Genomic DNA, 15,587 nt, shown 5'->3' with positions numbered 1-15,587 from the left:
AACTGACAGAAAAAAAAAAAAAAAACCACGAAAATACTGGGCTTTGGATTTTCCTCTTTGCATGTATGAAGACATGTAATCATTCAGACAAGCTCTTACCACGTCCTCAGAGTCTGGTTTAATATCATAACGTAGAGGGCAGGGGAGGTAGACTGGAGTAGGGATGTGCAGCTCATCTTGATCAGCCTCCGTCCCTTCGTACTTCCAGATTGTCCTCACACGGGTGGCTGGCTCTGAGGTTACTGGAGGATCTGTGAGCACTATATATCACAGAGAGAGAAAGAAAGACACAAATGGTCAGAAAAGGAGCAACATCACTTAACCCTTAAAGGATTACTAGGAATGTTGAGAAATGAACGTTCTAAAGAATATCTGGGTTCATTGAATTCAACATAGAATTTTAGAACCTTCAATTGTTGCGGAACTTAGAACGTTCAAAAACCTACACCTTTAAGGGTTAATATTAACCTAATTTGGGAAACACAGGCCTTACCATAGGCCAGAGATTTGTTCTTTTTCTTCTTCTTCTTCCTCTTCATTTTGATGGAGCCCTCCTCGTCCTCCGTCAAGGTTTGAGACGATGGAGATTCTCTTGAGCCCTCAGTCACCTTCTCATGCTTCTTAAGCAAAACAACTTTGTGCCGCAGGCAGTTGCATCCCAGCATGCACTCTGGCTTTCCGCAGTGGTTGTGGCGCCGCTCCTGAACCAGGCTGGCACATACACAGCCCAGACGGCAGTGGGGACGGAGGCAGGGTGGCGCTCGACGTTTGATGATTGGCATGGCCACCTTGTTTTCCCCTACAACTCCCTGGGAGGTGGAGACAACAGGTGAAAAGGGTATTAGTTATACTATATACCACAGTTATACTACATTAACTTTTACCAAGAGTGAGATGAAATTATTCAACCACCGGTGAATACTGATGGGCCATAATGACATACGCATTTTTAGGTAAATAGATGACACTTTAGAACAGGGGTTGGGAACTTCTACATTCCACTAGAGCTCTTTGTATGCATTTTTCTTACTATGTCATGCTTATATTAATGCAAACGTTGCATTAATATTCAAGGCAAAACAGACACAGCTCACTCCAAAATAGTTAACTTGTCTGTCCGCATCGTTCATTGTCAAGCCACATTGTCCAATGAAAATTTCGTTTTGGTACAGACTGAGGTCACTCATTTAGAAACGGTGTTAGCATTTAGAAAAACAATTACAGCCATTGGCGTTTCATGTTGGATTTACACACTAGTGTAATAATTTAGCTACTTATTAACCGTGATGAAAACCTCAGCTCAAATTAGTGAGCCATGGGTTCCTGACCCCTGCTTTAACTTTTTGTACATCCTCATCCTCAATCCTTTAGAATATTCTGGGTTATTGTCTTCCAACTTGATAAAAGTGTACAATAATTTAAGAATCAAAACAAATTTCATTAAAATATTTATCTGCACAGAAACAGACACCAACAATCTCATAATTAAAGCAGAATTAAAAGCACGTCAGTACCGTGGCAGAGGCAGAGGCAAGGGCTGCTAGTGCAATGGAGGCCCGTTCCTCTGTGACAAATGTCCGCTCTTTCCCTTCCCACACCGATCCATCTTCCACCTCCAGCAGCTTCAACACAGTGCGAGGCAGGGTCACATCGCGTCCCCAGACAGATTTACCTGCCTGGGTGACTGAACTAGTGTCACTCTGCACTGCATCCTTGACTGACAGCGTCTTTGATCTTGGTGGCTTTAGGGTGTTTTTGACCTTGGATGATGACTTTTTGCTGGCTAGAGCATCTTGAGTTTCAGGTGTGGATGAAGGTGGGTGTGCCGTTGTGGGGTTTGCCTTGGGAGTGGTTGTCCTGGATGACCTGCGAGCCGTGCTTGCTCCTGACTTCTGCGTCTTAGGAGATACCTTGGACTTTTTGGTTTGGGAGGCAGCTGGGGTAACAGGTGGAACTGATTTGGGGGTGGGAGTGACGGATGCAGGTGCCCTCTTCTTCAGCACGCTGTCCAGTGTCCGCACGTAACTACTGCTTTTGGTGGGCATCTGGTAAGAAACAGGGGTGACGCTGCTCGTGGAGAAACTGGCCGCGCGCTCGTCTATGAGCTTTCCCTCACTGGCCAGATACTCATCTAGCATGTCACTGCAGAAGGCTGACCGATTCTTCAGTGCTGCATCTGAGCTGTTACCAGCTTCAAACAGAAAAAAAAAAATATTTTAATTCACCTACAAGTGCTACACCTTTTTTTTTTTTTTTTTAGATTAGATTAGATTCATCTTTATTGTCATTGTACAGAGTACAGAGACAACAAAATGCAGTTGGCATCTAACCAGAATAGCAATTTATGCCATTTTAAAGGCACTATGGTGGCAGGTACTGTTTGAATATGGCCTAATGCCAGATTAGCTGGAGGTTGAATGTTTATAGTATGAAGTGTTGTTTTACCTTCAGGAGGTGATTCTTTAGGGTCTGGTGCTACAAATTTATCCCTCCAGCCTTTGATTTTGGTGATATCTGTTGTTTTTCCGGTCCTAGAAACAAAAGGGACTATGTCCACAGAAACATCTAGTTACAATGTGAGTGAAGTAAGGGAGGTCATACATCAAATAAAAAAAATAGAAAAAAACTATGAGGAATATATTAATGATGAGACATAATCAACTTAATAAACAGATGGATTATGGCTTATGAATTATGGGATTTTCCATGTTATACTTACGTTGTGATGACACACTCCCTGAGCTTGTACTAGGACATGGAGAGGGAGGGGGAATCGGTAGTTCCACACCCAAATATACCAGATCAATGGCTAAGATCTGATCAAGTATATTCAACTTCAGACCAACTTTAAAAAGAAGACAAAAACAGATTACAAATGACCCACTTCATTTATGGTGATCAAGTTTGATTTTTATTTCTACACTACACTTAATTTAATTCAGTATGCCACTTTCTCTCTTCTTTTTTTTTTACAAACTGTGCACCTGTTCAGAGTGTAATAAAGAGCTTTAGGACCACAGGCTAATCGATCTTACCTTCCTGTAGAACTGGGTGGATGACCTGTTTGTGTTTCATGACCTTTAAATCTTGAAGGAGGGCCTTCTCTAATGAGGCGATTCGTTCAGCCATGGCCTCAAGGGATTCAACTGTTGCAAAAAGACATCACAATGTAAATCACTCTGAATGTCCCAAATTACTGTATTCTACTACTTACAGTGGAATATTCACTAATGATTAGATGTACCTTGCTTTTCCATAACCTCAGGTAATTGTGGTGGTGGAGATTCTTCATCATTGTCATCCAGATGTACTTCAAGAGCCTCCTGTTAAGTACAATGAAATTTCACCTGTTACTCATTGGCATCATTAACAATGAATACTGTACCATGACTTCAGAGAAAGATCCAATAAACCTCAAAGATGACAAAACTACAACCACCTACAGCATTATATTGCTTTTAGGCTTAAGTATGTAGTTACCTTTGAGGTAAAGGAGACAAATAATTGGCCTTCCACATCTTCAAGGCTGGGTTGCATGCGGACGTCTGTAGGACCACTCACCAACAGCGGCTCCTCAGGCTGTTTGCGTTTTCTGCCTTTCCTGGGTCTCCCCTTAGGCTTTTTCCCCACAGATATCTGGTTGCTAGTGTTGACCACGAGGGAAGCCACACCAGTTCCACCACTCGCTTCATTGCCATTGTCTTGCTCACTGACTTGAGGAATATCCAGCAGTTCATCAGGAAGACGATCTACTGGTTCTTGGTCAGATGAAGGTGCAGGGCTACCATGTGAAAAGACGGGGGATGATGGTGAATCAGGTGCTGAGGCAGGGCCATCAGCTTCGCATGACAATGGTGATGGTGTGGCAAGGGTAGTGGAATGGTTGACAGGGACTTCAGAGGCACTTGTAATAAAGGACTGTGATCTAGGTTCCTCAAATTTTGTAGTGGGCGTTGTGTCAGTGTCAGAGGGGTCTGTAGTGGACTGTGATGAATGTGTCTCAGTGGACAGTGAAGAAGTCTGGATTTCAGGGAATGTTTTGACAAAGGCTGTGTAATCAGTTTTTGAAGATGTCAAACATTCTGACGGGGCATCGACAGCAATGCTTTCAACAGTTTTATTGGATGAGATAGGAGTCAGTGTTGGTGAGGTATGGGTGTCAACCAGTTGAGTACATGATTCTGAAGGATGTGTGGAATTAGGTTTTAAAACAATACTTGTTGAGGGTGACGAACAAGAAATATCAGGTTTTTGGACAAGATCGACAGATTTGGGTTGTGATTTGAACTTTTCAAAGAGTAAATGACCAGGTTTAGGGGTGAGCTTAACTGATTTTGGCTTTGATTTGAGCTGCTGAAAGAACAACGCAAGAAGGGGCAAAGCCGCAGCACCTGATCGTTTTTGTGGAACAGATTTATTCTGGCTTTGTTCTTCGGAGTTGCAGAACTTTATACCAGACCGTGTTTCCGTTGATGAAATGCTAGGAACCTTTTGTCTATTTTCCTGTGTAACAAATGATTGACCACTTGTGGGCTCATGAACAGAATTGGATACATCAGGAGCCTGTTCAGAATCCTCCTTGGATTTCAAATCTATGTGTAACTCCTCCTTCACAACAGACTTTGCCTGTACATCCTCTTGCTCTGACTTTTGTGGCTCCCTCTCAGGATCAAGGTTGCCCCAAGTGTTAACACAGCCATCGTTTTTCTTCTTCAAGGTGCTACTGGAACCACTGCTCTCAGGGGCTGTCCTTCTCAGTTTAAGCGGGGTCCCTTGAAACAGCTCAGACAGGGTACTTGGACGTCTTTTCACAATACTGAAAGCAGACAAAAACAACTTGACGATACATTTTTTACAAATCATAGGTAATCAAGGGTAAAACACGTATGATATGCATTCCCTGCATTGATCAAATCTCTACTCACATAACTACATACTAATATACATAATATCTCAAAGTTATAGAAAGAACATTCATTCAACATTTAAAGTCTTCAATAATTGGATATGTATTGGTTTAAAACAGTTCTTTCTTTATTATATTGTTTTGCTACAAAGAAATACAGCTGCTCAGACAAACCTATGATTATGCCAGGAGTGACACGATTATAGTGTTTATTTGTGTGTAATCATTGAATTTCCAATTTAAGAACACCGTTATACCACAAAAGGGGACAACATTCATCACCAATATTGTTTATGCTGACATTTATTCAGTTAATAGATGCATTACATTCATTCAATTATCAAATCAGTCATTACATCACTTACCTTTTCTCCATCACGACTGACGGTTGGATACTACTATTGGTGCAGTCAACCCCATCCTCCTTCATGGCTGGAGGTTCCTGTTCCTTTTTCATTTTTCCAACAGGGACCCTTTTAGCAAACAGCGTTTTGAGACTGTTTTTAATGGGTCCAAGCTCCTTATCATTCTTACTTTCACCTTTCTCTGACACACTTGGGGATCCTAGCTTAGGCATTAAGCTGCGCAAGTTGGAAGCATCTTCCCGAAAACCCTTTGCGAAAGGGTTATAGTCGATTTTGAGTTGCGTGATACTCAGGTTCTGGTAAGCCGTTACAGCAAAAAATTCTGTTTGTGGAAAAATGAAGGTCATGACATCTGGCCCATTCACATCGATCACATCTGCTTGCTTCTCAGCAGGAACTATGTGCAACCGCGGCAAGTATCGATGCATGGAGTGTAAAACGACATGGCCGTCTTGGTCCATGACATTATTTGTAAGCTTGAGCTTATAAAATGACACAGGACTCTGCATCCAGTAGTGACCAGAAGCAGGGGACTCTGGGTGGATGAAGACCCTTCCTGACACATGAGCCTCACATTTTCCATTTGGCTCCCAGCGATGATCACTCCATTTATAACGATAGTTGTCCTTCGGAGCAATATCCATGATCAGGAGGTAGCTCTGGAAAGGCTCCATCCCCGAAATGCGATACCGGCAAGACGGAAACATTCGCCTACCTTGCTTGGTTAGAATCATCTCCGTCTTGCAGCGGAAGAACTCGTTCCACATGTTGTTGTTATCCAGGGTAACTGTGATGCCCTTGGTTGTAGCCTCTGGGGGCAAATTCTCAGGATGGTGGCTAGAGTTTGTGTCTGAGGATAATGTGGAGGTGACTGCATAAGGACTTCCTGCTACCAAACCTAGAGATGGTTTCATAACATCATTATGTTCTCCACTAGCCTCCAAAGCTTCCTTATCTTTGCCTCCTTCAATGGTCTGCCCTGGCTTGAGGTCTACAAAAAAGGATGATGCAGCAGCAGTAGTTGGGGCCACGGCCGGGGCAGTAGCCCCGTCCTCTCGAAGCACCATTACTGTCTGCTTCTTCTCTGCCATGAGATTATGAGGAACATCGGGAGGGCTTCAAGCCTCTTCTACCTCTGACTGCGTCTTTGATCAATCAACATCCTACAACAAAAAAAAGAGATAAAATAACACATCTGTTAGAGCATTGCTGTTATTGCCACTGTCTCCAAATAAATGATATACATATATCAGTGTTCCTCGCAGAACTTTGCAGCGTAAGTGGCCGCCTAATCAACACACTGACCAGTCATGACTGTGATAAGCTAGCCAGTTAGGCTACTGTATTTTAGGGCTGTCACTTTTGTGAAAAAATCCTGTTCGATTCTTGAGACATAATTGTTCATTGAATCGATTGTAAAATCGATTTTTCATGTCTAAAGACGTTTCAATTTTCATGCCAAATATAGGCCAATCCACGAAAAACTAACAGGCATTAGGACAAACGTAAAGGGCGCTTTGAAGACGACAATGGCGTGAAGTTTCGCAGTACAATGACAAACAGGAGTGCAACGTTCTCGAAAAAAACAATAAGCAGAGTGGACTGCCATAACATCGATGAAAACATTACTGCAGGCTTCAACGCGGGCTGCGTTTACAATTAGAAATGTCAAACAAATGTTGCCTACGAGAACTCCCAGTTTGCATACCGCTTTGTCCTTCTAAAACCCGGCGGTGCTTCCATATCGAACCCAAGTTATTAGGGCCTATCACTCGATCTCTCATGTCGCACAGGTTGATCGCGTTTTCCTCAATTTTTTGGCAAAACACCAGCAACACAGCAGCCGATTGAAACAGCTGTTTCTGGTGCGTGAAATTGATGGGAATTTTATTTTTAGCTTTCAATGATTACTGCACTGAATTCTTTTGTTATTTTTTTCTGCTTGTTTGTGAGTTTTGTTACATCTATCTTTTTCATTTGTTTAATTCGTTTAAAATTAATAGTGTACATATTTGGTTAAAATCGATTCCCTATTTTAGTTTTCGAAACTTGTGTTGGTTGGTCCAATCGATTGTGCAATCGATTTTCGAACGTAAAGTGACAGCCCTACTGTATTTACGATATTTCCAGGCTTCAACCGGTGCTGCTGATACCTGAAGCAGTAAGAGACAGAAAGCGGTAGTGCTGTTGGAGCCTAATGTACCTAACAGTACCTATAATATCTGCATGTGTCCGGTCATGAATAATTAATCAGAAATACAGTATTATTATGTGTGTGTGTGTGTGTGTGTGTGTGTGTGTGTGTGTGTGTGTGTGTGCATGCATGAGTGTTTGTATGTGTGTGTGTGTGTGTGTGTGTGTGCATGTGTGCGTGCATGCATGCCTGTGTGTGTGCATGCATGCATGTGTACTGTTTATGTGTGTCTTTATGTGTGAGTGTGTCCATGCGTGTGTGTGTTTATGTATGTATGTGTGTGTGTGTGTGTGTGTGTGTGTGTAGCTGATATGCCCCCCATGAACAGAATTTCAAGAAACTTGGCATGCATTCAGATAATGATCCTACACTAAATTTTGTGCAGTTGAACTCAGCCAAAGAAAACTGCGATTACAATACAAGAAAACTGTGTCCGGCCATCTACAGGCCAATTGGTGTACAGTCACTAAATGTACACATATATTCATTTGTATGGCCCCCATTGTATGGCCCCCCCATGAATAGAATTCCACGAAACTTGGCATGCATTCAGAAGATATCAATGATCCTCCTCATCAAATTTCGTGCAGTTTTGAACATGTCAGCCAAAGATACATGCGATTACACCTTGTACCAAATAGGTGGCGCTATACCTCAAATGAGTGAATATGGGATGAGTTGACATGGCTCTACAGTTCTCGAGATATTCACAGAAAACTGTGTCCGGCCTACCCTCCTTTTGTGGGGCCTGGCGCAGTGGGGGAGGGGGGGACAAAAATCAATGGTTCCGTGTCATCCTTGTGGGGCTACATGCCCACAAAGTTTCGTGCAGCCCGGTCTTTCAGTGTCCTGGTAATTATTAACACAAAATTACTGAAGAGGAAGAAAAAAAAAACTCTAAACTAAACCTTTATGACCGCCACTTCGCTTGCATGGCGGTCATAAAGGTTTAAAAAAGCTAATGCTAAGCTAATGGGTGCCTAACACAGTATTGTATATTAAAATTATACATAGTCTATGTATATGCAAAGCACCTTTAGGCTTTTTGACATTATGTCAACACTGTTGTTTCTTCACATTCTGCATGCTTGCCTGTTTTAAACACAAAAAAGGCCACATAGCACCTTTAAATGAACTGTTGCTTTGTAAGGATGTAAACTGATTAAAGATCAACTCCAACCATTGTTTAACCCTAAAAATTCATCTTAGTTCTTCTAAGGTAAGTTTTTTTTTTTTAGAGGAGGCTTGTCTATTGAACAAAGGAATGGCCTCCTCCCTTAAAGGAATAGTTTGGTGTAAACACAATTCTATTTATGGATGATAGCATTAAAGATAGTGTTTGGGAGTGAAATTGCATTAATCAGAGGCGTTTTGAGCTACTAGACTGTTTTTTGCGTTAGCATGAAATTACTTACAGCTTGGCATGGAGCCACATCAAAATAAATGGCTATTTTCAAACCACTGACAAGGCTCAAAATAGACTTAGCCTAGAGGGTCCCTACATACAAATCAAAGTATTGTAAACTTTGAAAGTGCACAGAGGAGTTATAAGGACTGTTCATGAAGTCAGTGTATTTCCTTCTCTTGTATTCCGTTAATGTTTCGCAAATCTGGCTGAACATTGTATTGTAAACATACATCACGTTTAAGTAATACACTGACTTTCTAAACAGTCCATTTTATACACTTTCAGACCTTTCTATACAAAGTTTACAATACTTCGATTTGCACTATGCATACTAACCAGTTAATTAGCTACTTGTGCAACTTGCGGATATATGTAAATATGTGAGTATATAAGTGCAATATTTCTACTTCTAATCAAGAATATGTTTGATAAGTTGCAAATGTTGTAAATGTTGTTGGTTAGCAACTATGGTTTTGGGTAACACATCCCAGGATCATATCTCCTCACAAGAATAGAGCACCAAAGTGTGACGTTGTCACGTTTCCGTAGTAACCAAATTTCTGTTCTACACAGACCAAAATCACAACGTGAAATACCAGGCCAGACCAAAGTTTTCTAGAAAAGGAACATTTTTTTCGTGTAGTGATAAAGCAGTTTACTTTTCCGATGATTGAAGCATTTATTGAGAATAGATCGTCTTGTAAACCGCTGTCAACATGGTGCAGTGCTTCACTACTGAATGCTATGTTTCGATCTCTAGTGATTTTCACTTGAAATTGATTTATTCTCGTTTTCAAAGAGAGAACACAGCAAAGCAATAGAAAAACTAGAAAACATCTAGGTTCGATTGTTTAGAACATGTTTAGATCTGTTTGCCCGGACAACGTGACGTAATGGCTTTGATACTCTATATCTGATGATTACACCGTGCTTCTTAGCAACAAGTAGGCAAGCCAAACAGCCAATTAAACCAACTATTCCTGGTAAACTAGCAAGTTTGCTGACGTTGAAAAACGAAAAGAAAGAGCAAGTTTGTCAGTGTAGGCCAACGTGTGTATAAGGGGAAGGGTTCGGGAGTGATTATTCAACTGTCGAGGAGGAAACAGTATAACGGTAGCTAGCTGGTACGTAGCTGTGCAGAATGCACGTTGTGTAAACCTCCATCCCGACACCTTAAGAGTCGTGCTAGGGTGACTCAATTGCTAGCATGCTTGACTCCAGACACAAGGTACTGCTGTTCGCAGGTTCGAGTCTGGGCAAACGCAGGTTACACTGGGGCCATGACCCGAATTGGGAGTGAGGTTTAGAGGAGTGAGTGTAACGGTAGCTAGCTGGTACATAGCTGTGCATTTTGTACGTTGCGTAAATCTCCCTCCAAATGCCTTAAGAGTCGTGCTAGTGAGAGAACTAGCATCCTGGGTTTTTGGCTCAATTGCTAGCACGCTTGACTCCCAATCCGAGGTGCAGCTGTTTGTGGGATTAAGTCCGACAAGTGGAGGGCTGAGCCATGCATTTAACACAACACAGCTTACATTTGGTGCAGCAAGGAGGAATGTTGAGAGGTATCCATGGTTACAACTCCTTACTCTCTTCTCTCGGCTTCTCATGTAACTTTACATTACAGCCACAATGCCATAAACAGGGGTGGTGCCCCACCTTTTTTGAACCAAGATCTACTTTTAAAGTTGGCAGTATCTCGAGGTCTACCAAGCCAAATAGAAAACCATAGGCAGTACCGGTACTTACATAATATTCAATATGCACACAACAAACACAAAAAATAATCCAGATAATATAGTAATGTAAACTCATGTCCTGGGTTTGTTTACTTGTGGATCCCTCCCCACAATGGATTCCTTGTTTCATTTCATAGTAGTTAAGTCCAGGCAGTAGGAGCTGGCTGCAATCCTCAAACAGGCCAACAGGTGGTCATCTGTCATTGTCCATCTGTACTTTGTCTTGATGATTTTCATGTGAGAGAAAGCAGACTCATACATATAGGTTGATCCGAAGAGTGCTGTCAAACTCAGTGCACATCTTTTTAGCTTGTGATATTTCCCTTCCAGCAGTAAATTCCAGAACTCTTCATTCTTGCTTGAAGAATGGATTTGATTTCAATGTCATTTTGCAAAGTGAGAATCTCATTCTCAACAGCAGAGCTCTCCAGGTGGAACAGTGATACTAATTTGGAGGCAATACCATCCACATTGATATCTGAACTGAATGGATAAGACATATAGTTGGCAGCAAGCTCGATGGATGCAAAGTCATTAAAGCACCTCTCAAATTCTGACAAGATTGTCTGAATTTGCTCCTCATAACATGCACTGTTGCTCTGCACAAAATCTTTGCCCTGACGCTGATATTCTGCCTGCATGTGAGAAAAGTTCCGCAGGTCACAGTGTTGCAGCCTACTTGACATCAAGCAGGTCAGTGAGCTCTATCAGGAACACTAAATCCAAAAGCCACTGGTCGTCTTCTAGTTATTCTAGCATATTCTGTATGTTTTGATAGCTTCAGAAAGTCTTTGATTTCAGGAAGCAATTCAGAGAATCTGTTGCAGCAATAGATCTGTATGTTCTGCGCCGGTCGCCTCCAAATGTGCACGGAATAACCGTCTCTGTAGACTCCAGGCCCGAACGGAACAAACAATCTTCATGGCAACATCCATCACTTTCATATTTAAAATATTCACAGACAATGCTTGTTGGTAAATAAGACAGTGGTATTTAAGGAAGTCCAGGAAAGATTCACTTTGCTTGCACAACGCAAAAAACCCACTAGTGCGGCCCACCATCGCTGGAGCGCCGTCAGTCGTGATGAGTTTGAAGAGGGGCAGTTGGCTCTTGTTGATGAATTCCAAGAAAGCTTGGGAAATATCTTCGCCTCTGGTATGTCTTCTTAATGGCAAAATGGCTAGTAGCTTTTCCTTTGCTCCCATGTCTCCAAAAACCATTCTGATGAAGACACATAGCTGAGCCACATCCATAATGTCAGTAGACTCGTCAAATTGGAGTGAAAAACACTCACATTCGTCAATGTCCTTTCTCAACTGCTCTTCAACATCCTCTCCATTCCTTCACATCGTCGTGTAACAGTGCTCCGGGATAATTGTATGTCCTTAATTGAAGCTACAATATGTTCTTGAAGTCACAAAAGAGAGCATCTGCTGCCTCGATGAACGCCTTTTTCACAATTTCGCCGTCCTTGAAAGATTTCTTGTGTTTAGCAAGAACATGACTGATGCGATAAGATGCTACAGTTGCAGCCTTACCCTTAGTGTTGGGCCTGGTGAAAATCAACTCCTGTTCTGCTAACTGACCCTTCAATTCACAGACTTTTCGTGTACGCAGAGCTGAATTAGCCCGGAAAATCTGTATTGTTGTGCATTATTTTGAAATGCCACTCCAAATTGCCCTTTTTTGGTCCACACTGGCATTGCAGATGAGACAGATTGCATTGCAAAGCCACACTAGCATTGCAGATGAGACGGATGGACTTCGAATTTGAATAAACAAAAAAGTAATCCTCCTCCCACTCTGAATGAAAATGATAGATTTTTGATTTTTTTTGTTTCTGCCATTGTTGTATTTCGCCATATAACTATAATGTTAACTTCTCCACTATAACTGTCATAGAATCTTTGATACGCAAGGCACGTGCCATACTATGCATGGAAAACATTTAAAAAAGAGAGCATGGCAGGGATCTTATTCTATTTTACTCAGGAATTGATTAAATTCTATGAGTCTATGACAGTTTCTGTGATCAACATTTTGTTATATTTTATTTAGGGAGTTTTATTCGATTTTACAAGTCTACACAATATTTCTCGCGATTGACTGGGACTCAGTGTGCGATCGTCAGGTCAACCGCGATCGACTTGTTGGACACCCATGGCCTAAAACATCTAATTTATACTGCAACAGATTGTGAGTACCAAACCCTTCTATAATCGACATAAGTTATCTGCGTAATTGTTGTGAGAAAACTCCTCGATTGGTAAAGCTAACTATGGTCAATGTTACATTACCTGATTTATTCACCTGTGGAAAAGAAGGGGGGATGGTACAGAGCGAATCTGATGAAGCGCTAGGCGAAACACGTTGTTCGTTCAAAAAATAAAAATTAAGTTAATAGTGATCAGTGTGCGGTGATGCTTGATCTTTCACTCTCTAACTATGGTTAACTTCTGCTCACCTTGTGATGCATTTAGCTAGGACATGCCTTGTAGTCCAGTGTTTTTCACTGATAATATTTTAATGGATCTAAAGTCCACACGGAGACAACATATCCGTTGATTTCATTGAAATGAAACAAATGTGGGGTCTCTCAAGCAGTGAGTGTACCATGGGGGCATTGTTTTATGATTTCCGGAAAAATGCTAATCCGCCTCATACAAAATGATGGTAGTCACCTCCACACTCTATACTAAAGATGTAAAAATGTGTCTAAGCGTTTGAATATAGCCTACTTAAAGGTGCTCTAAGCGCTGCTGGGTAACGTCACTTCTGTTGTCTTTCAAAAAAAAACAGAGAGCTAGAGAGCTAGAGAGCTAGAGAGCTAGCTCGCTACTCCCCTCCCGTGCTGCTCCCGTGCAATTGAAACACTCCTAAACGCGCATCTCGTCTGTGATTTGCTGGAACAGTTTGTTAGCCTGGGCAGTCCACAGAGATTGCGTTTTTTTTACAGTGTATTCAGGACACAGACAGCTAGCGGATGGTTAGGTGATGTTTGCAGTAAGTGACATAAAATGTTTTAGCCTACAAAAACGTGTGGCATCGCTTAGAGCACCTTTAATGTGTGAACTGTATGCTTTATGTGAAATAATTGACCAAAACACATTCAACTCATACACCATTTCTTCTTTCACACTTCAGTCTCAAATCTTCACCAAAATATTCTGAGGTTTGTTGGATGTCTAAATTAATGTGCTACCAATTCAAAATGAAAATTACATGAAACATTGATGTCCTCCAAAAGCCTTTTTTTTTTATCAGCTGATCTGCACTGACAGTTTTGTAATTGTACTAACGTCAGAAAAAAAGTTCTTGTTTGTTCATTGAGGAAAGCTATATGTCCATTCAACCTAACATAAAAAGATAGGTAGCTGGCATCACTGTGAGCATTTGTTTTGGGTATGTTTTATCTGCATCTGTAGGCTATGTGTCTAAATGAGAATATGTGTCAAGCTTTTGTCTAAGGCAATGTAGTTGTCCTTTAAATGCAAGATTTCTTCATTGATGTGCAGGTGAGGCATGCTTCATGTTACCATTGGTGGTTCATAATCAACAGGTCAATACTTTCAGTGCAGGTGGGTCATTTTAACTCATTTTGCATATATGTTTCAGCCTATTTGTAATAACATAAGCATTGTTGCTTGAGAACTTAAATCATACTTACCAATTTCTTTGACATGGAAACTGTCGTAGCCTAGACTACTGCTAACTTGTAAATGAAGAGAAAAATAAGCAGGCGTTCTAACGACGTGACCAGTGGAAATATGTTTTATATGACCATTATTTCACAACTGCTACACTGAAAACTATTGTCAACCCTAATTTATGACCGTCAACGCTAAAGCCTTCTTGGACAGAACAGCGCCATAGACACGTAATTAGGCCAAACATTACACTACTACGTTAGCCGTTTCATTAACTTTACTATAAAGAGCCTCTTAACAGTGGTCGCAAAACCGTCGTCAACATCTGCTTGCAGTGTGAATCAACAATTCTAATCAGATTACTGATCATATCAACTTCAGCTATTGTCATCAAAGCCCTTATTCGGGCATCAAATTTACAAACCAGCAGACTGCGATTGAACCAATGCAATGATCAAAACAACTGGAATGGCTAGCCCATGTGATTGGTTGCCAATTGTTTGTTTACTATGGTATTTCTAACATTTTGGGGATAACTACACAATGACTTGCATATATTTGATTTGAGTGTCTACTTAAACTGAACACGGTACTCAAATCAGCAGTAAAATAACAACACGAGGCCTGATTTATCCCATACAAAAGCCTTCAGAGGCTACAGGCCTCGCGCTACATCCTACACTGGCGCGTGCCTTCTGCAACTAACCCGAATGGCGCGTGAATCCCTGATCCAACACGATGGAAGACCATAGAAGACCAGCAAAGCTTTGGGGTAATCTACCATACGTAACACACGTGGTGAATCCATTTTCTGTATATCTTCTCTACGCCATCCCTATATTCAAATCAACTGTTTACCTTTTGCCATTTCAAATGTTTCAATGCGGACAACGTTCGTTTCTTCTTGAATTCCTTGATCGTCGTTTCTTTCTCTCCCCACTTCGAACATTATTGCTGTGTGCGTCTCACCCAGCCGAAGCAAGCGTACGTGCTGTCGTAAGATACGTCACATCTCCAGTGATAGCACGTTGTGTGCGCACGCTCAGCCTTAGCGACTCGATTGTCTGTTGAAATTGTTCAAACCTTCAGATGCAAACGAACTAACAGGTCGTAGGTGCTATATTTCTGCAAATATACTCTTTTAGATATGCTGTTCGTTTTTAATCGAGAGAGACGTAGTGTATGGGCTCCTTGCACGATCGAAACTAAGCCTTTGTATTGCATGTTACGCTATGTTGTTGCATTTTTGTAGGGTCATTTTGTAAAACATTAACGTTATGGCGTCAAGAATTGTGAGACTCTTTCGATGTTGTTGCCAGTGTCCGTCTAAC

At 41.4% G+C, this 15,587-nt stretch overlaps 1 protein-coding gene across 3 annotated transcripts in view; it reads right to left on the bottom strand.

The window, feature by feature from the left end:
• Positions 1-15,229, bottom strand: part of mgaa (MAX dimerization protein MGA a) — a 30,481-nt gene extending 15,252 nt beyond the window's left edge. For 2 of the 3 annotated variants that reach the window (XM_048227397.1, XM_048227399.1), the window contains exons 1-10: positions 15,115-15,229; positions 5,272-6,434; positions 3,481-4,816; positions 3,245-3,323; positions 3,036-3,146; positions 2,720-2,845; positions 2,446-2,547; positions 1,515-2,191; positions 494-809; positions 100-260 (exon numbers count right to left, since the gene is read on the bottom strand). In XM_048227397.1, the coding sequence (XP_048083354.1) occupies positions 100-260; positions 494-809; positions 1,515-2,191; positions 2,446-2,547; positions 2,720-2,845; positions 3,036-3,146; positions 3,245-3,323; positions 3,481-4,816; positions 5,272-6,362 (3,999 nt within the window). In that variant the 5' untranslated portion in view covers positions 6,363-6,434; positions 15,115-15,229. The remainder of the gene's footprint in view (positions 1-99; positions 261-493; positions 810-1,514; positions 2,192-2,445; positions 2,548-2,719; positions 2,846-3,035; positions 3,147-3,244; positions 3,324-3,480; positions 4,817-5,271; positions 6,435-15,114) is intronic. The other variant, XM_048227398.1, reaches the window with a different exon arrangement.
• Between the last annotated feature and the right edge of the window lie 358 nt (positions 15,230-15,587).

This window comes from Alosa alosa, chromosome 19 (genome assembly GCF_017589495.1).
Source record: "Alosa alosa isolate M-15738 ecotype Scorff River chromosome 19, AALO_Geno_1.1, whole genome shotgun sequence".
Taxonomy (NCBI): domain Eukaryota; kingdom Metazoa; phylum Chordata; class Actinopteri; order Clupeiformes; family Clupeidae; genus Alosa; species Alosa alosa.
The sequence above is the reverse complement of the archived record's forward strand: the minus strand, read 5'-3'. Positions and strand labels throughout refer to the sequence as shown.